General features: G+C 55.5%; 1 protein-coding gene across 3 annotated transcripts; it reads left to right on the top strand.

The window, feature by feature from the left end:
- The first annotated feature begins 381 nt into the window (after positions 1-381).
- NCF1 (neutrophil cytosolic factor 1) lies at positions 382-16,195 on the top strand. 3 transcript variants are annotated; one of them, XM_030301132.1, is made up of 11 exons: positions 382-486; positions 6,231-6,311; positions 9,271-9,346; positions 9,445-9,610; positions 10,843-10,901; positions 11,596-11,718; positions 12,143-12,250; positions 13,080-13,197; positions 14,887-14,994; positions 15,544-15,677; positions 15,913-16,195. In XM_030301132.1, the coding sequence occupies exons 1-11, from the start codon at positions 415-417 to the stop codon at positions 16,035-16,037; spliced, it is 1,170 nt and encodes a 389-aa protein (XP_030156992.1). In that variant the 5' UTR covers positions 382-414; the 3' UTR covers positions 16,038-16,195. The 3 variants fall into 3 exon arrangements, with proteins under 3 accessions (XP_030156992.1, XP_030156990.1, XP_030156991.1); XM_030301130.1 differs by having other exon boundaries at positions 383-486; positions 9,277-9,346; XM_030301131.1 differs by lacking the exon at positions 6,231-6,311 and having other exon boundaries at positions 400-486.
- The last annotated feature ends 4,264 nt before the right edge of the window (positions 16,196-20,459 follow it).

Here is a 20,459-nt window from a genome sequence, read left to right as displayed (position 1 = left end):
AACCCGAAGGGACGAGGGAGGGACTTCCAGAGATGCGGGAGATGGTCCCGGGGGTCGGGGGGCGCTCCGAGGGCAGAGGCCCCGGGGCGGGAGCAGCTTGGGGTGTCCCAGGGGCAGCAGAGAGGCCGGTGTGGCGGGGCCTGGGGTTAGCCAGAGACAGGGGTGGGGGGTGGGGGGTGGGCACCCCCCCCAAACTGTGGGGCCCGTAGACCACGGGGTGGGGGAGGGGAGGACATGCCTGCGTGTGGCCCCTCACGTCCCCGGCAGGGGAGTCTGAGGGATCCCAGAAACTGAAAGGAGAAGCAGAGGCTCCTCTGCACCCTCCCTGCCCCCTCCTGCCCTGCCCCCCGAAGTGACTTCCTCTTTCTGGCCCATTTAAGACCCGCCAGCCGGGGAGCGCCCCGCAGCCCAGCCATGGGGGACACCTTCATCCGCCACATCGCCCTCCTGGGCTTCGAGAAGCGCTTCGTCCCCAGCCAGCACTACGTGAGTAGCCCAGCGCCCTGAGAGGGGGGACTGGTGGGACCCTGCGGCCGCGCGGGGACGAGCCTGTCGGGGCCGCGCAGGTGCCCCACGGGGCCGTCCCGCGCGGCCGGCCGATGTGCGTCCCTTAAACGGAGGCGCGCCCTGCCCCTCCCCCCACCCCGCCCCCGGCCCTCGGTGGGAGGACAGCCAGCCTGGCCCCTGACCGCCCCCCCCCCCCCGCCAGCCCACCTCCCCCCTAGCCTGCCCGCCCCGGCCAGGAGTTCCCTGTGGCGCCCTGTTCGCCCCCAGCGCGCTCCTCCGGGCAGCCCTCCCTGACCACCCCAGCTCTCACGGAGTGCTCCTCCAGGACGGAGTGCTGGCGGCGCCCCTCTTCCCCCCCCACCCCGGCCCGCCGTGGAGTCAGCGACATTACAGGGGGAATCCCTTCTAGTAGGGTGACACCACCAAGGGGCCCAAAAAGGCCCCCCGACCCCCTGCCCTCGGGGCTGGGAATTATCTGCCCAGAAACGTCCACCCGCCGTGGGTCCCCAAGGCCGGAGGACAGGAAGGCCGGGGAGGGGCTCTGCTTTGTCTGGTATTTGCAGGACACAAATGTATCCTTTCTTGTCCTCACTTTTAATTTTGAAATAATTTCAAACTTACAGAAAGGCTGTCCCCAAAGCACCAATTCCTCCAAATTTTCTCCACCCACCTCTGTGCTCCCTCTCTCCTCTCCGTCCCCCATCCCCCTCCTTCCCCTTCTCTCTCTCTCCCTCTCTCTCTGAACAGAACTTTTCTGAACCATCCCAGAGGAAATTGGAGACATTGTGTTTGCTTGTTTGTTCCTTTCTCTTTTATTATTATTATTATTATTATTATTATTATTAATTTATTAGAGACAGAGAGCAGGAGCTGGGGAGGGGGCAGAGGGAGAGACAGAGAGAGAGAGAGAGAGAGAGAGAGAGAGAGAGAGGGATGGAGGGAGGGAGTCTCCAGCAGGCTCCACGATGGAGCCCGAAGAGGGCTCTATCCCACCCACAACCCTGGGATCCTGACCTGAGCTGAAATCAAGAGTCAGACACTCAGCCCTGGGAGACACTCGGGGCCCGCCCCTTTTTACGTAGGCTGTTTGCCCAGTGTGGGGCTTGAACTCATGACCCTGAGATCAAGAGTCTGCCGCTCTTCCTACGGAGCCACCCAGGCGCCCCCTCCTAAATACTACTGTGTATTTCTTAAAATCGACAACATTCTCTGCAAATGTGTCGACATCGGCAAAGTATCGTAGATGAAACACCATTATTCAGTCCTTACCAGTTCCCCGGCTTGTCTTCTGTAGTAAAAACGATCCGGTCCGGGATCCCATCCAGGACCACCTGCTGCGTTTCACCTGCCTGTGACCCTTCAGACTCCTTTAATCCGGGTCAATCTTAACCCACCTTTCTTGGTCCTTCCCAACGTTGACATTCTGTAGAGCTGGGACCTGTCGTTTTGTGGGACATCCCTTCTACAGAAGGACTTGGCTACTCCTTCTTCCTCAGATTCAGGCTATGCGTCCGTGGCAGGAACACCCGGGAAGTGACACTGTGTTCTCGTCGTTGATCCTATCAGAGGCAGGCGATTTTGCTTTTTCTTCCGATGGTGATGGCTAATTTTGATCACCAAGTGTCTCTAGTGTAAGTAAGGTTACTATTTCTCCCTTTGTGCAGGGAGATTCTGTGAAACAATATGAATAGCCCATTGCTCGTATAGTACGCGGATGACGCTTGCCCAAGTCAAATTACTATAATGATTGCCAAATAGTGAGTTTCCAACTCTATAATTCCCTCTGCATTTATTAGTCAGCGTTTTACCATAAAGTTGTTCCCCTCTTCCTTACTATTTACTTATGCCAATACGGATGCATGGATTTCTCTTTTATTCAATGGGAACCATAACTTATTTTATGCTCACATCATCCCACGCAAGCGGGGGAGGGAGAGAAAGAGAGGGGGACAGAGGAACCGAAGCACTGACAGCAGCAACCCCAATGCGGGGCTCGAACTCACGAACTGAGAGGTCCTGACCTGAGCCGAAGTCGGACTCTCGACCGACTGAGCCGCCCGGGCGCCCCAAGAGCACACTCTTACTTCTGGTACGAGATGTTCCAGCGTCTGGTGCCCTCCAGCCGGACCCCTGGACTCAGCCATTTTCACTAAGGACCCCTGTTTCTTTGCAGTGGGGAGTGATGTTAGAAACCCTAGATCTGGAAGCTGAGTGTGTTTGTTGCCTCTGGGGTGTCATTGCCTGTTGTCCTTTCAATGGACCGATGGGGGGGGTGCGGAAGGCCATTTCATCTCATTCTTGCCTTGTACCGCTTTATATTCATAGACGCTTCCTTTCTCCACGAGAACCCCGGCTCCCAACAAAATTATATTTAGTCCTTTGCTCGCTGCTGCAATCCACATGGGCTTGCTTGACCAGAATGACAGCTCCTGCACCATTATTAACAATCAACCTGCAAATTCATTAAGTCACATTTTAAGCTTTCTTTGCAATTTTTTCTTCTCCTTTTGGACTGAGGGTAGTAAAATACTGTAACTAAAAGTTACTTGGAATTTTTCTTTTCCAGTTTCTCTTTAATACGGTTGTTACCCATTTGACAGATAGTGAGGTTCATTTGTTTTTGTTTCCAATTTGAAGTTAAAAACAAAATCCTGGGGTGCCCGGGTGACTCAGTCGGTTAAGCATCTGACTCTTGATTTCAGCTCAGGTTATGATCTCACAGTTCGTGGGTTCCAGCCCCATTTCGGGCTCTGTGCTGACAGCTCAGGGCCTGCGTGGGATTTTCTCTTCCTCTCTGTCCCTCCCCCACTTGCTCTCTCTCTCTCTTTCTCTCTCTCTCTCAAAAATATATAAACATTAACAAATTTTTTAATCATTGTTGATTTAATTTTTATTTTTTTAAAAATGTTTATTTTTGAGAGAGGGAGAGAGAGACAGAGCATGAGTGGGGGAGGGACAGAGAGGAGAGGGAGACACAGAATCTGAAGCAGGCTCCAGGCTCCAAGCCGTCAGCACAGAACCCGATGCGGGGCTTGAACTCACGGACCGCGAGATCATGACCTGAGCCTAAGTTGGATGCTTACCGACCGAGCCACCCAGGCACCTCTTAATTTTATTTTTAAATGTGCCATATGTTAACATATTTGATGCAATCGATCATCAAACTTTCTAGAAAGATATGTTCAAAGGCTCACTCTGATTTATCTTTCCTGTATTTCTCTTTGCAAAAAAAAGGGTGTGCCTGGCTGGCTCAGTCAGAGGACTGAGCGAGTTCTTGATCTCTGAGTCGTGGATTCCGGCCCCAAGTGGGTGTAGAGATTACTTAAAAATAAAATATTTAAAAAGAAAGAAAGGAAGAAACAGAGGAAGGAAGGGAGGGAGGAAGAAAAATGTATAAATATTTTCTTGGGGTGCCTGGATGGTTCATCAGAGGAATATGAGACTCTTAATCTCAGGGTAGTGAGTTCGAACCCCACGTGGGGTATAGAGATTACTTAAGTAAATAAAAGTTTAGGGGCACCTGGGTGGCTCGGTCGGTTAAGCGTCCGACTTCGGCTCAGGTCACGATCTCACAGTCCGTGAGTTCGAGCCCCACGTTGGGCTCTGTGCTGACAGCTCAGAGCCTGGAGCCCGTTTCAGATTCTGGTCTCCCTCTCTCTCTGCCCCTCCCCTGTTCATGCTCTGTCTCTCTCTCTCTCAAAAATAAATAAACGTTTTAAAAAAAGAAACATTAAAAAATAATAATAAACAAAACTTTAAAATATATATGCATTTTTTCTTATTTTTCCTTCTTTACACAGACAATAAACAAAGCTATCTGATGACATATGCTATATCTGCCTTTTCCCCATGATCCTATAATATCACAGAGTTCCCTCCAAATTAGTTCATTAAGTCTGTCCCATTTTTTTTTACATGTATATAAGAGTCCGTTGTGTGACTGCACCATTGTGTCCTCAAACAACCATTTCGATTGTTTTCACTAACTGGCAATTACCTAATGACCCTGCCCTGATGTTGTTATAAGTAAAGTCGACACTTCTTTGTATGTTTAGGGTTACATATATATGTGTGGGTGTATAACCGTGAACTTTTCATGCCTTTTGCTCATGTTTCTATCACAGTTTGTCTTTTTACTTTCACTTTTTAAAAAGTTCTTTAAAGGACTTTTTTTGAAGTTTATTCATTTATTGAAGTCATCTCTACGCCCAGCGTGGGGCTTGAACTCACGACCCCCAGATCAAGAGTCACAGGCTCTGCTGACTGAGCCGGCCAGGCGCCCCTAGTGTTTTCCTCGTTTGATGTAAAATTTATGTAAAATGAAATCCACCAGACTTAGAGACATTTGCTGAGTTTTGAAGGTACATGTCCCTGTGTAACCCAAATCCTCGCCAAGATATAGATTGTTTCCAGGGGCGCCTGGGTGGCTCAGTCCGTTAGCCGTCTGACTTTGGCTCAGGTCATGATCTCACGGTTCGTGGGTTCGAGCCCCGCGTCGGGCTCTGTGCTGACAGCTCGGAGCCTGGAGCCTGCTTCAGATTCTCTGCCCCTCCCCTGCTCACATTCTCTCGCTCTCTCTCTCTCAAACATAAATAAACATTAAAAATTTTTTTAATTAGGGGCGCCTGGGTGGCGCAGTCGGTTAGGCGTCCGACTTCAGCCAGGTCACGATGTCGCGGTCCGCGAGTTCGAGCCCCGCGTCGGGCTCTGGGCTGATGGCTCGGAGCCTGGAGCCTGTTTCCGATTCTGTGTCTCCCTCTCTCTCTGCCCCTCCCCCGTTCATGCTCTGTCTCTCTCTGTCCCAAAAATAAATAAAAACGTTGAAAAAAAAAAGTATTTAAAAAAAAAATTTTTTTTTAATTAAAAAAAAAGATATAGATGGTTACCATCACCCCAGATTCTGCTGCTCCGCACCCATTCCTCCCCCATCCCCCAGAGGCAACCACTGTTCTGATTTTTTTCCACCTTAAATTAGTTACGCTTTTTGTCTGGAACATCATAGATATCGAGTCCTGCCCTGTGTGTGGCCTTTTGTGTCTGGCCGCTTTCACTCAGCATAACGCTTTTGAGATTCCTCCGTGTGGCTGCCATCTGTCAGTAATTTGTTCCTCTTTGTGGCCGAGTAGAATTCTCCTGCCTGTATTTTGGTTTTTCCTTACCAAGTTTTTTTGTTTTTCTTTCTAATAATGGCTCCACTGAGATACGATCCTCGAATCCACCTAGGTAAAGGGTACAGTCCTAGGTGGTTTTTAGTATTCACAGACTTGTGCGGCCCTCATACAATTAATATTCGATTTTTGTCACCACCCAAAAGCACCCCTGTACCCATTAGAAATTCCGCGTTGCCCGCCCGGCACCCCGCACCCTCGGATCTACGTTTCGGTGTCTATGTGTCCATTGTGGACATTTGGTAGAAACGGAGCCTTACGCTGTCTTGTCCCAGCCCCGGCTCTTCTGTCTCACCACCTGTCGCTCTCCTACCGGCCCTAGGAGGGGGGCCCTCCTTGTATCTCCAGTTCACGGAGGAGGGATTTGAGTTAATTTGAGAGAAGCTGAACATCTTGCCCTGATCCTAAAGCTGGAGGGTGGCAGCTCTGGGGTCCAGGAAGCCGGTGCCCTCTCTTGGCCTAGGTCGCCCCAAAGAGTGCTCTCCCACCCCCCCCAAGTCCCCTGGGCTTCCACCAGGAAGCTGAATGAGGTCCTCTGCCCCGGCCACCCCCTAGGTGTACATGTTCCTGGTGAAATGGCAGGACCTGTCTGAGAAGGTGGTCTACCGGGGGTTCCCGGAAATCTACGAGTTCCACGTGAGTGCCCGGGTGTGCGCGGGGGACGGGGGTGGGGGCGGGAGGGGACACCACCCCCACTCCCAGCTCTGCCCTTGGACGTGGGGGGGGGGCAGCCCAGGTGCTGTGACCAGGGACTGAAGAACCCCCATCACCCCCCCGCCCACAGTCAAGGGGGCGTTATTTATTTCTTAACTTAAAAGAACATTTGCCTTAAAGTCTGTTTAAAAACTTTTTTCAAGTTTTTATTTATTTGAGAGAGAGAGAGAGAGAGAGTGTGTGTGCATAAGTGGGGGAGGGGCGGAGAGAAGGAGAGACAGAATCCCAAGCAGGCTCTGCCCCATCACACAGAGATCAAGAACGGAGATCAAGAGTCAGACACTCGGGGCGCCTGGGTGGCTCAGTTGGTTAAGTGCCTGACTTTGGCTCAGGTCACGCGTGACCTCATGGGTCGTGGGTTTGAGCCCCGGGTTGGGCATCTGTGCTGACGGCATGGAGCCTGCTTGGGATTCTCTCTTCCTCTCTCTCTCTGCCCCTCCCTCCCCCCGCCCCGCCTCAAAATAAAAAAATAAAGTTGTGTGCTCGCTTCGGCAGCACATATACTAAAAAAATAAAGTTGAAAAAAAAAAAAAAAGTCAGACATTGAACCCACTGTGCTACCCAGGCGCCCTTCCTTAAAGTCCGTTTTGACGTGGTACACATAACACAAATGTAGCATTTCAAGCGTACAATTTCGGTGGCAAGAGGTACATTCACAATGTCGTGCAGCCATCCTTTCCGTCCATCTCCAGGGTAGTTTGCTTTTCCCACACAGAAACGCCGTCCGCATAAACTCCTGGTGGCATTCTTTATACATATATAATTTTGTTTATTTTTTTAATGTTTGTTTATTTTTGAGAGAGAGACAGAGTGTGAACGGGGGAGGGGCAGAGAGAGAGGGAGACACAGAATCCGAAGCGGGCTCCAGGCTCTGAGCTGTCAGCACAGAGCCCGACCCGGGGCTCGAACCGTGAGATCATGACCTGAGCCGAAGTCGGATGCTCAACTGACTGAGCCACCCAGGCACCCGATCCTGGGGGTGTTCTTAAAGGGACAGCCTGGTTAGTGTCACCACCAGGTTCTCATCCCAGGAGTTTGCTCTTTAACTCCTGGTCACTGGCCCCATGAGGTCCCCGGGGAGGTGAGAAGGAGGGCAGGCAACCCTGACTTCTCTTGCTTTGTGGGTGCCCGCCGTCAGCCAGATTCAAAGAGAGGTGCCTGCCGTCAGCCAGATTCAAACCTCTCTTGCATGAGAGGTTTAAAACCAAATGCAGAGAAATGGGAAGAAGACTGTAGTGTAAGCAGTCCCACACAGCCAGCACTCTGGAACACAGTTAATGTGTCTGTGCTGTTTGCTACAAGGCTTTCTGTGTGTGTGTGTGTGTGTGTGTGTGTGTGTGTGTGTGTGTTTATGTAAGCTCTATGCCCCACAAGATCTCATGATCCTGAGATCAAGAGTTGCACGCTCTGCCGACTGAGCCAGCCAAGGCGCCCCGCAAGGCTTTTGTAAGATAAAGGCAATAAAACATTACGAAAGAGTAGAAGGCATCCTTCATCCCATAACGCCACCCCTGCTCCAGCCCCGGGTAAGTGCGCGCACACACGTTCAACAACAAGGTACAGTAGTGCGGAGCGCGCATTTTCTGCAGGCTTCCTAGAGGCCATCAGCCTGCTGGCCTCGCTACCGTCACTGGGTCACGTGTTTGAGACCCTCTCCTGCTTGGCCCATGCACAGCTCCGCGTCTCCTCTTTGAAGTGTGCTGGGTTGTTCCATCGTAAGATTAGACCCTTTTACTAATTGCTGGGCTCATTCGTCCATTCAGCAACTACTTACCGAGCACTTCCTAAGCGCCAGGTGCATTCTACTTGGGGGGCGGGAGGTGCTGTAAAGGTGACAAGGGCATGAGAAAGACCCAAGTCCTTGCCTTCCCTTGTGGACCTTAGGTTCTAGCAGAGGAGTCAGGATAAGACACAGACAACACATAAGTACTGTGCGTAGTGTGTTAGTTATTACAACTATGGGAAAAATGAGGCAGGGAGGGGGGACGGGGAGGATTGGGTTAGGAAGGGTAATCCTCAAGGAGAAGGTTTCGCTGCAGGGGAGCTATCTGAGCAGAGACCTGAAGAAGGAGAAAGAAAAAGAGAAAGCGCCATTGGCAAATGGGGAGGAACGGGAAGAGCAAGTGCAAAGGCCCTGGGGCAGGAATGGGCCCGGAGTATCCAGGGGCGTCTGGTACAGAGTGAACAAGGGAGGGAAGGGTGGTGGCAGAGGAGGTCAGCGAGGCGGGCGGGAACAGGTCCGAGGGGCCCGGTAGACTGATGTGAGGCTCTTGGCTTCCATTCTGAGTGAGCTGAGAGGCAGGGAGGGCTCTGAGCAGAGGAGGGATGGATGATCCAGTTTAAGTTTTAAGAGGGTGCTGATTGAGGACAGACAAGCGTGGGAGAGTATGTAAGAACCCAGGCTCGGTGGCACTCAGACCAAGGTGGTGGCCATGTGGGTGGCGAGAAGGGTCAGATTCTGGGTAGATTTCAGGAGGAGAAGCAAAAGGACCTGCTGGTGGCAAGGAGGTGAAGTGAGAGAGGAAGAGAGAACCAAGGACGCCTCCAGAAGTTTCTACTCCGAGTGATTCGAGGGGTTGCTTCCAATTCTGTACTTGTATAGTGTTGGAATAAAGGACATTCAGGGGCGCCTGGGTGGCTCAGTCAGTTGAGCGTCCGACTTCGGCTCACGTCATGATCCCACGGTTCGTGAGTTCGAGCCCCGCGTCGGGCTCTGGGCTGACGGCTCAGAGCCTGGACCCTGCTTCGGATTCTGCGTCTCCCTCTCTCTCTGCCCCTCCCCTGCTTGCACTCTGTCTCTCTCTATCTCAAAAATAAATAAAACATTCTTGAAAATTTTTTTAAAAAAAGGACCTTCTTGCCCCTTTTGTTTTCTGTCTAGAAACAGTTAAAGGAAATGTTTCCTATTGAGGCCGGGGACATCAACGCAGAGAACAGGATCATCCCCCACCTGCCAGGTGAGGAGCGGGGTCACCGCCCCTCCCCCCACGCCCACGGGACCTTGACCTGAGAAGGTGCTCACTAGTTCTCTGGTGCCCCTCCCTGGCCTGGCCAGCCCCGCGGTGGTTCGACGGGCAGCGGGTCGCTGAGAGTCGCCAGGGCACCCTCACCGAGTACTTTGGTGCGCTCATGAGCCTGCCTGTCAAGATTTCCCGCTGTCCCCACCTCCTCGACTTCTTCAAGGTTCGCCCCGACGACCTCAAGCTCCCCACGGACAACCAGTGAGTGGCCCCCTCACTCTGTCCCCGAAGTGGGGGAGGGTGGTGAGCTCTGCCCGGGGAGGGGGGCACAGGACCTCCCCCGTGTTACAGATAACTAAAGCTCAGAGAGGGGAGGCGACCTACCCAAAGTCACACAGCCTGAAACAGGAGGAGGCGGGATTCCAGCTGTGGCCTGTGTGACCTGCAACCCCTCCCCTCCGTCCCCCAGCATCCCTGCCAAGTCCTTCTGTCTTTTTTTTTTTTTTTAAGTTTTATTTATTTATTTTGAGAGAGAGAGAGACAGCTCGAGTGGGGAAGGGGCAGAGTGAGAGAGAGAGAGAGAGAGAGAGAGAGAGAGAATCCCAAGGAGGCTCCACCCTACCTGTGCAGAGCCCGACGGGGGTGGGGGTGGGGGGCTCGAACTCACAAAACCACGAGAGTGTGACCTGAGCTGAAACCGAGTCAGATGCTCAACCGACTGAGCCACTTGGTGCCCTTCCAAGTCTCTTCCCTGGAGTCCGGTGCCGGGGGGGCGGGGCTCCCTGGGCCGGGACCCTGAGATCCTAGATCCTCAGCCTGGCCGAACCTTCTGAGAGCAGTTTTCCCATCTGTACCGGGGTGGTAAGGGCCAGATGCAGAAATGGGTGCCGTGGACAGCGTTACCAACTGGGAAGTTCAGAGCCCCAGCAGGGTGGGGGGTTGGTGGCCACGGCTAATTGCGGGACACGCCTCCGCTTTGTCACCGCCTTCTCCGCCTGTCCTGCTCCTGGGGTCTCTTGTACTCAGGGCCCAGCATGGAAATATCTGAGAAGCCTCATGAGCTCTCAGGGGGATGTGCCGTCTTGCTGGGGTGGCCCCTCTCTCCGTCCTTTCTGCTCACTGAATATGGGTGAGGCCGCCGTGGACAGACTCCAGCAGTGTGGACCGACCCCTGAACGCACCGCTGGTCCCGGGCAGGGCAGCTCCCACGGGCCTGGGGGGCGGGGACACCCACTCCCCGTTGGCTGCTCTCCCCAGGCCCCAGGAGGAGGGGGCTGACCCCTGAGGTGACAAGAGGCTTTTCCAGCCCGGAGTGCATCCTTACCTGGACCCAAGTGCATTCTCTTCTTTGGGTCTGCCGGAGGCTGGGGGGCCTTTCTAGCCCTTTCCTCCACAGTGCCCTCCCCCATCCCACCTTCCTTTTCCTCTTGGGGAGTTCTGTGGGTCTGCCCGGGGCTTCTGAGCCGTCTAACCCGGACTATTCTTTCCTGCAGGGTGAAAAAGCCAGAGACTTACCTGGTGCCCAAAGACAGCAAGAACAACAGCGTCACGGGTGAGAGACATGGGCAGTCACGCGTGGGTCACCCTGTGGGGTCTGGGAACGTGATCAGGGATCCTGAGCGCAGGCTGTGCAGGGAAAGGGGCCGGGGGTGGGGGAGACCCGCCTTGAAGGGTCTCAGTGGCTGCACTAAAGAGTGGGGATCTTTGGGGGTCACTAGACGTGAAGCTTTGGGGGCTCATGTCTGTGGCTGCATTGCCCAGCACGACCCTGGTGCCCACAGCCCGGGGATGTCGTGGCTGAGTGAGTGAACAGGTCTGGGGGCCAAGGTGGCCTTCATGGCTCACACAGGGGCATGACCGTGTGTGATCTTTACTGCATGATCATTGTTGTTGTTTTTAACATTAAAAAAAAAAGTTTATTTATTTTAAGAGCGAGAGTGCACGCAGGGAAGGGGCAGGGAGAGGGGGAAACAGAATCCCAAGCAGGCTCTGAGCCGTCAGCGCAGAGCACATCCTGGGGCTCGATCTCACGCACGGTGAGACCATGGCCCGAGCCGAGACCGAGAGTCAGGGGCTTAACTAGCTTGTCCCTGCTGCTTTCCAGCTGGCAGGGTGCATACCCCTCTGGCGTGCTTGCAGCTGGGTGGGATGGGGACACCAGGGCCCCGGGGGCCGACGCAGGGGACCACCGGGAGGAGGCAGCCCAGCCCCGCGGCGTCCACTTACCCTGCCCACCCTCTGCCCAGACATCACGGGCCCCATCATCCTGCAGACGTACCGTGCCATCGCTGACTTCGAGAAGAGCTCGGGCTCCCAGATGTCTCTGGCCACGGGCGACGTGGTGGACGTCGTGGAGAAGAGCGAGAGTGGTCAGCCTCCCCGCCCTCCCGGGACCTTCCTCCCCTTGGTGCCCGCAGCCGTGGCCACAAGCCTCTCGGACGGCCTGGGGCTTCCTCCTCACCTGACGGGCTGTGGCTCCTTCGGGGGCCCTGACTGTCCTCCCCGCTCTGTCCCCAAGCTGAAGCTGTGGGCACCCGTGCACCTCCGGGGCTTATGTCCCCCCCCCCCCCCGGGTGGCTGGGTCACGACGTGTGTGAGGCGGATTCTGAGCTCTCACCCTGTGACCTGTGTGTGTGGCTGTGTGTCACTTGGGCATGGAGTGTGCTGAAGGTGACATCTCTGAATCCGAGTGTTGGGTGTCTGTGTGCCTATGTTGGGGCGTCCTTACCGCCCTGGGGGAGGGGGGCGGCTGCCGGGCCCGCCCAGACTTCCCGCCTCGCACGCCTGGCACAGGCTGGTGGTTCTGCCAAACGAAGACAAAGCGAGGTTGGGTCCCCGCATCCTACTTGGAGCCCCTGGACAGTCCTGATGAGGCAGAGGACCCCGAGCCCAACTATGAAGGTACCACCTGCCCTCCACGACCATAACGATGTGAGGGGAAGGGACCGGAGGGGCCCTGGGATGCCAAGAAGCCGGAAGTGACCGCTGTGGGCTTGGATAGGATTGTGGGCTGGGCAGTGGGGCAGCCAGGGTGGAGACCCCATAGTCCGGTTGGAGGGCCCCGGGAGGAGGTGGTGCTCTTGGTCAGGACGGAGACGCGGGAGGTAGAGCAGAGGTGAAGCGCTGAGGTCGGCCAGCCTGAGACAGGTGGTGGGGCCAGCCGGGGACCGGGCCGGCGGGAAGCCGACCGGTGAGGGTCAGGAAGGTGTACTGCCTGGAGGCGGGGGCATCCTCGCTGACTGGAAGCCCCTGGGCCGGATGGGGCTCAGGGGGAGGTTGAGACGAGTTTGAGTTGGTTGCCCGTATTTTAAAAGGGAGAGAGATCTCACAACGATGTGTGGATTTGTGGCTTCTCTGGAAAAGCGGGGAAAGGTGTATACACTGGGTAGGCAGCTCCGGATGTGGGCAGTTGGCAGGCGTCAAGGGGCTCAGGTGACAGGTGGATGGGCGCTCCACCCTTGCACCTCCTGCCGGGCCCCTCCTGGGATCCGGGCGCCTGGCCCCTGCTGTGGGTGGTGGGAGGTGGGAGCCCCTGGGTGTAGTGGCGTCCCCTCACCGGTGGGAGGCAGCAGTTTGCAGAGGGAGACCACAAGGAGCAGGTGCGGAGGAGGGAGGGCATGGCGGGGGCTGCAGGAAGCCTCAGGCCCAGAGAGGAGAGGAAGGGAGGCAAGCCGGGGGTGGGGGGGCAGCCAGACCCTCACACCACGTCCCTGCTCCCGCGGACGACCAGGTGAGCCCTACGTCACCATCAAAGCCTACACTGCCCAGATGGAGGACGAAGTGTCCCTGCAGGAGGGCGAAACCATCGATGTCATTCACAAGCTGCTGGATGGCTGGTGGGTCGTCAGGTAGGAGAGCACCCCTCCCTCCCCACTGCGCCCACCCTGAATGCCAGCCCTGGCCTGGGGCAGGGCCCGTTTGGGGTCCGTGCCCATTGGGGTGCGTGACTCTGGGTAAGCCACTGTCTGGCTCTGGACTCAGTCTCCATTTTGGTGGTAGACCAGGGATAATCCCACCCCGCCCGTCTTTCGGGGTTCAGTGTCCTTGTCTGAGTGGGGACCTTTTTCCTTTGAGACTTGGGGTCACCTCGCCATCTCTTAGTCCTTCTATAAACAACACAATTAATTGTGTTCATTATTGTATTTGCGAACTGGTAGAGGCAGGCCCTGTCATCTCTTTTCCTTTTAAATCTTTTGTTGCAATTGATTCTTTTTTTTTTTTAATTTTTTTTTTCAACGTTTATTTATTTTGGGACAGAGAGAGACAGAGCATGAACGGGGGAGGGGCAGAGAGAGAGGGAGACACAGAATCGGAAACAGGCTCCAGGCTCCGAGCCGTCAGCCCAGAGCCTGACGCGGGGCTCAAACTCACGGACCGCGAGATCGTGACCTGGCTGAAGTCGGACGCTTAACCGACTGCACCACCCAGGCGCCCCAGCAATTGATTCTTTTTTTAAGTTTATTTGTTTTGAGAGAGAGAGCATGCGCGCATGCAAGTGGGGGAGGGGCAGAGAGAGAGGAAAGAGAATCCCAATTAGGCAGTGCAGAGCCTCTTCGGGGGCTAGATCCCACAAGCCATGAAATCATGACCTGAGCCCAAATCAAGAGTCAGACGATCAGCTGACCGAGCCACCCAGGTGCCCCTGTTGCAAATGATTCTTATCTGTTCATTCCTCCTGGGGAAAAGGAGAACCCTGAGGACTTAGCCGTTTTCTTGGGCCCACTGGGGCTCCCCAGATCCATATCCACCTTTTCAGAGCCCTGAGTCTGTCCAGGGCCCCAGTGAGCCTGTGGCCACGGTACCCACCATCAGCATGGCCCTGGGCTGGAGGTTTCGAGGCAGGGTTTCTCAATCTTTCTGACCACCACTCAGTTTAACAACCCCCCCGCCCCCGCCACGCACCTCTGAGAATCTGCCTGTGATTCTCTCACCAGCCAAGAGGAATCAGTTTTGCAGAGTGAGGTTTGTATTATGCAAAGTGGGTTTTTTTTTTTTCTTGCTCTCAAATTATAGTGGTGAGAACGGAAAGAAACATCTTTTCAACAAGTGGTGCTGGAACATTTGGGCGTCCACATGGAGAAAAGGCGTCTAGGCCCCTACCTCAGCAGCACTCACATCTATTCGGGATGGGTCGTGGGTTTCGCCAAGCACAAAAACCTTTTGGAAAGAAAGCATAGGGGAACCTGGTGCCCTGGAGATGGGCAGAAAGTTTCTTACAGAAAGCAGTGACCATAAACGAAAAAATCTGACAAACAGGCTGTTGCAGATGCTTCATTGCAAACACATGTCCCTGGGGGGCAAGGTGGACCTGCTGACTTCCTCCCACTACCACCATCACAGCTGTGGGGGCCTGTGTTGCACAGATGAGGAAACTGAGGCCCAGAGGGGCAGGGTCTGGTGTCCGCGGGCACCGGGGTGTCTGCAACCTCCTAGCTGCCTTAACCCGGACTGTTTAGAGGGATCCCTGAGCCCCCCACGTCTGAGGCCCCTACTCCCTGCCGTGACTGCCTGGGGTTCAAGGGCTGCTTCTGTTGCAGGAAAGGCGACGTCACAGGCTACTTTCCATCCATGTATCTACAGAAGTCTGGGCAGGATGCAGCCCAGGCCCAACGCCAGATCAAGAGCCGAGGGGCGCCGCCCCGGAGGTGAGCGAGCATCCCGGGATTGGGCGGGGCCGAGGAGGGGGGTGTACCACGGTTCCCCCTGTCGGTCCAGGCCCTGCATTGCCAGCGCTGGGGAGGGAGGCCGGGGTGGAGGCAGGGACAGGCTAGGGAGGCCGCACCCTCACTGGGTCGAGGATGGACGTGCCCTCCTTCATCGTGGGGTTGGCACGGGGGAGGTGGGAAAGCAGGGGTGTGAGGTGAAGGCGTGGGCGTCGATGCCTAGAGTCCTTGGGGACCGCCCATGAGGGGGGCGGCAGTGCAGAGGTCTTCCTGGGGAGGACACGGGCTGAAGGCCGCCGAAGGGCGTGGGAAATAGACCTGGGCTCTGTGACCGACTGGAGTCCGCATCGGCGCTGGGTAGCCGCAATCATGCCCCGCCCAGCCGTGTGGGGTCCCGGCCCGCTTTCCACTGCCCCCCGCCAGTCGTTGGACTCCAGGAGCGGTCGTGCGAGTCCCCGCAGGCAGGGACGAGGGGGCGGGGGGGGGGGAACGCACAGGAGTTGAGCAACGTCCCCATCCCTCTGGGCCCAGGTCGTCCATCCGCAACGCACACAGCATCCACCAGCGGTCGCGGAAGCGCCTCAGCCAGGACACCTATCGGCGCAACAGTGTCCGTTTTTTGCAGCAGCGCCGCCGCCAGGCGCGGCCCCAGCCGCAGCGCTCAGGTAGCCCTGGACTTAGTGCCTGCCGCGGCCCGGGGTGGGGTGGGGCGTGCCCGGGGCGGGGCCTGGAGGACGGGGCGGGGCCTGGAGGCGGGGCCAGGGCCGCAGAGCGCTGGGAGCCGGCGGCGTGAGTGTCTGCAGCTGCCTGGTGGTGGGCGGGGCCCAGGGCGGGGCCTAGAAGGCGGGGCGGGGCCTGAAGGGCGGAGCCGGGCCGCTCACGGGTCTGGGCTTTCCGCAGCAAGGGAACAGGCGCAGACTGGAGGCGCAAAACCACAGCCCGCGGTGCCCCCGCGGCCCAGCGCAGACCTCATCCTGCATCGCTGCAGCGAGAGCACCAAGCGGAAGCTGGCGTCCGCAGTCTGAGGCCGCGGCGCCTCCCCTAGATGGCGCCCTGGCCCCTCCGCCCCGTCCCGCCCCTTTCCAGTATACACTTGTACAGATCCGGAGGTCCGGATGCTTCCGGCAGCCCCGGGCCCCGCCCCACCTGTTAACCGCTGTCAATAAATGTTGCCTGGAGTGGACTGAGGCTCTGTAGAGAAGCGGGCCAGACTGGGCTGGGCACGCCGTATCTCTAGAATTAGGACTGAGGGCTGTGAGCTCTGCGGGGGCCAGAATTTGGGGGGGGGGGCGGGGAGTTGCAAGAACTGTTTGCACAGGGTCAGGTGCAAGAGGAACCCGCGGTCCGCCCGCTGGCCGCTTGTCTGGATAGACACTGCCTGCGGAAACTTTGGTCCCACTGAGGAAGGGTGCCAGAGTGCGCGGTGTTTGCACCTTAGGTGACAAAGAGAAATTGTAATTGAGGTACAGGTAGGAAGCGCCTCTGATTATTCAGAGACGCTGCCCGGTTTGGAGGTTGTTCCAGAAAGCAATTGTTCAGTGATGAACAGATCCTCACGGCCTACCCCAGCATTGCTGCCAGCCCACGGCCTCAAAGTCTTTGCTGGTTGATCTTTTGCAAAATGCAAAGACACTAGGGTGCAACCTGGAGCGGCAATCTGGGAACAGATGCAGCTTGTGGGGAAAGCCATGGGGTAGCAGGGAGAGCTGTTCCTGCTCGTGGAAGGAGGCACCTGAGGGTGGCCAAGGCTGGTCCCTTAGAGGTCGGGGAAAATCGGCAGACCCATGCTTCTCAAGAGGATAATCTGACCCCCAAAAGGCCTTGAGAAAATCACTGAGCCCTGTGCTCTGCTGCTTTTTGCAGACCCGCTTTGTTGGAAAAGTCCAGCCCGTCAAGGACTATCTTACAAAGCTGTGGGAGAATTAACCACCAACAACCCCAAGCCCTTTGCTTGTTCAGTTGCAATTAGAACTTAAAAAAAACTGTATAAGATATTTTCATAATACTTCGTAATTTGTAGTTTCAGTGTCTTCTAGCTAAAGTCCTGATCAAATGTTTTCCCCCATGTTTTTCTGTATTTCTGGTCCCTTTGGAGGTGGCCTCATGATGCCCCACTGTCATGTGCTGATGTGTAGGCCCCGGTGGTATGTGAGCCTGAGGTCAGGGGGGCATGTCCGGGGGCCTCTGCTGTCCCCCGTGGAGCCAACAGAGAGCACTGGGCGGGTGTGCCTGTAGGTGTCTGGGTCTGAGTTAGGGGCATGGTGTGTGTGCCGCCAGTTTTTTTTTTTTTTTTTAATTTTACTTATTTTGAGAGAGAGCCAGGGCGTGAGTCGGGGAGGGGCAGAGAGAGAGGGAGAGAGAATCTCAAGCAGGCTTTGCACTGTCAGCACAGAGCCCAGTGTGGGGCTCGAACCCACAAAACGATGAGATCGTGACCTGAGCCGAAACCGAGAGTCAGATGCTTAATGGACTGAGCCGCCCAAGTGCCCTATGCGGTCAGTTTTCTTGAGGCCAGGCATAAAGCCGGGCTCCTTACATGGTTTCTGGTTCTGAGAACGACCTGTCAGGTAGGTACTTTATGGACAAGGAAACCAAACCTCAGAAAATTGTAGGCAATTGTTTAGGGTAACACAGCAAGTGGCAGAGGTGGGAGGTGAGTCAGGCTTTTCTGATTCCAAAGCCCTACCGGATCCATTACATTGTCCTGACCCCCCAGCGCTCCTGACCTGTGGCTCAGTCCTAGTGGTGGTGCTGTGGCCAATGGGTGCTCAGAGGAGGGGGGGGTGACATGGGGCCTTGCTTCCTTCCAGAGCTCTGAGCCACCTGCCTCAGGGCTGTGTTGGAGGAGTGACTAGTGTCCTGTGTCTACCCTGGGATGAGAAGACAGGGCTTGGGACAGGTGCAGTAGGGTTTTGTCCTTGGAATTGATGGTCATTAAATCCAGTTCCCAGCTCCCGGGCTGGGCCGGACCACCCCGCTCCTAAGTGCTCTCATTTGCAGACACCCCATCACCACGACCCCAGAATACCACCTGCTCATTCAGTCAATTCTCCCAGGCTTGGCTCAGTCACATCAGTCACATGAATGGCAGTGCTGGGCCACGGTGGTCCCAACACACATGTAGGGTAAAGAAGGAAGCTGGGGGGGGAGGGGGTGGGGAGGGACACCTGGGTGGCTCAGTTGGTTACGTGTCTGACTCTTGGTTTCAGCTCAGGTCGTGATTTCATGGTTCGTGGGTGTGAGCCCCGGGTCGGGCTCTGTGCTGACAGTGCAGAGCGTGCTTAGGATTCTCGCTCTTCCTCTCTGCCCTCCCCAACCTGTGCACGCTCTCGCTCTCAAAATAAGCAAACTTAAGAAAAAATTAAAAAAAAAAAAAAAAAAAGAAAAAAAAAAAGAAGGAACCTGGAGCCAGAAGGGTTGACTCAACACAGAAGAGCCCGTGGATGGTCCAGTCACAGAAGGCAGCCCAGGCTGAACCCTGCTAGCCCCTCCCTCGGCATCACCTGACGGGCTAACCGCCAGGAAGCCGCACAGGACAGCCACCTGTCACGGAACGGCATGGACTTTGGAGTCACACAGACCTGGTGTGAGTCCTGACGACTTCTCTGCTGTGCTGCCTCGGCAGGCCGGTTCATCACTCTGAGCCCTAACTGCCGGTCTGTAAAACGAGGGGGCCGATCTTTGCCTGCGGGGGTCCACGGGGCGACACCTCCTGGTGTTAACATCACAGGTACACCAGGGGCGGGTCCCCTCCGACCCCCTTGTAAACCAGCCCACCGCCCCGCCCCCTCCCTGGAAGGGAGCCTCTGAGCCAGCCGGACCCAGCTGTGCCTGCGGTCAGCCCCGTCAAGGACAGGAACTGCCGGGCTGGGGTCATTTTCCCTACGTTTGAAGCCACGGGTTCAGGCCTCAGCTGGGGCCGGGTGCCTTGCGCAGGACACCGTTCCCTGGTCAGATTAATTCCTCCGATCCGGAAAGTAGTCACAATTTTGGGTCACTAATTCCAGCGCCAACAGGGATTAAGCACAGGGCGTGCTCGGGTGCGCACACACGCATTCAGAAGCCACCCCTCCGGGGAAGGTGCTGTGAAGGAAAGGTCATCAGGACGTTCCTGGCTTAACTGGGAGGAAACTGGAGCACCCACGGTGAGCGAGATCAAAGTACCGCATGGATGTTCGATTTTCTGCAGCTGGTGACTAACTCGTGGCTGTGTGAGCGAATATCCCCGTTCTTGGAAGAGGTTCCCACAAGTAGGGGTAGATGGTGTATGTAAACCACTCAGGCGTGCACACTTGCAGGCAATGCTGTACACACACATGCGCACACGCACATGAAAGACAGAAACCAGGTGAACAAGTGGTAAAGCAAAGGGGTAAAAGTTCAACAAGGTGAGAATCTGGCAAGAGGACACGTAAGTATTCTTCGTACCAGTCTCATTTCTGCAACTTCTTTACACATTTGAAAGTATTTCAAAATAGGGGGCGCCTGGGTGGCTCAGTCGGACTTTGGCTCAGGTCACGATCTCCTGGCTCAGGAGTTCGAGCCCCGCGTCGGGCTCTGTGCTGACAGTTCGGAGCCTGGAGCCTGCTTCGGATTCTGTGTCTCCTTCTCTCTCTGCCCCTCCCCCTCTTGTGCTCTGTCTCTATTTATCAAAAATAAACTTAAAAATTTTTTTAAATGTTTTTATTTTTTTTAAAGGAGAGAGAGCACTAGCAGGGGAGGGGCAGAGAGAGAGGGAGACACAGAATCCGAAGCAGGCTCCAGGCTCCGAGCTGTCAGCCCAGAGCCCGACGCGGGGCTCGAACTCACAAACTGCAAGATCGTGACCTGAGCCGAAGTCAGACACTCAACCGAATGAGCCACCCAGGCACCCCCAAAATAAAAACATTTTTTTAAAAAAGAAATTATTTCAAAATAAAGTGTATTTATTTATTTTTAAAGCCATCTTCGCACCCAACGCGAGGCTCAAACTTACCACCTGGAGATCAAGAGTCGGGTGCTCTCATGACTGAGCCAGCCAGGTAGGTGCCCCTCCAAATAAAGTTTACCAAAAAACAAAAAAAGGAGACAACTTTCAAGCCTAGGCTTGACCAATAACTTAGCCTTTGAAAGCCCGTGTTATTTGTTTTCTGGGGTTTTCCACTGGTAAGTCCTACCTTTGTGGGTTGGCGTGGAGGCAGGGACAGGTCACACAGGAGTATGTGAATGTGTCTCCAGCAGACAGTCCCCAAGCTTGCATACCCGTTAGAGCACATGGGGCACCATGTAACAAGCGGGGAGACAGATGTGTGTGCAAATATACCCCTCCATGATCTACACCTCTCTCTCTGTTTCTCTGTTGAGTGATTTAACCTTCGGCGTGCCAGCCTCAACGCCGGCGGGGGTCGGGCGCGTTGGTGAACGAGTGAAACCCGCCAGGCGTTAAGAGAAGGGGACCGCCAGAGAAA

The sequence above is a fragment of the Lynx canadensis genome, chromosome E3 (genome assembly GCF_007474595.2).
Source record: "Lynx canadensis isolate LIC74 chromosome E3, mLynCan4.pri.v2, whole genome shotgun sequence".
Taxonomy (NCBI): domain Eukaryota; kingdom Metazoa; phylum Chordata; class Mammalia; order Carnivora; family Felidae; genus Lynx; species Lynx canadensis.
The sequence above is the reverse complement of the archived record's forward strand: the minus strand, read 5'-3'. Positions and strand labels throughout refer to the sequence as shown.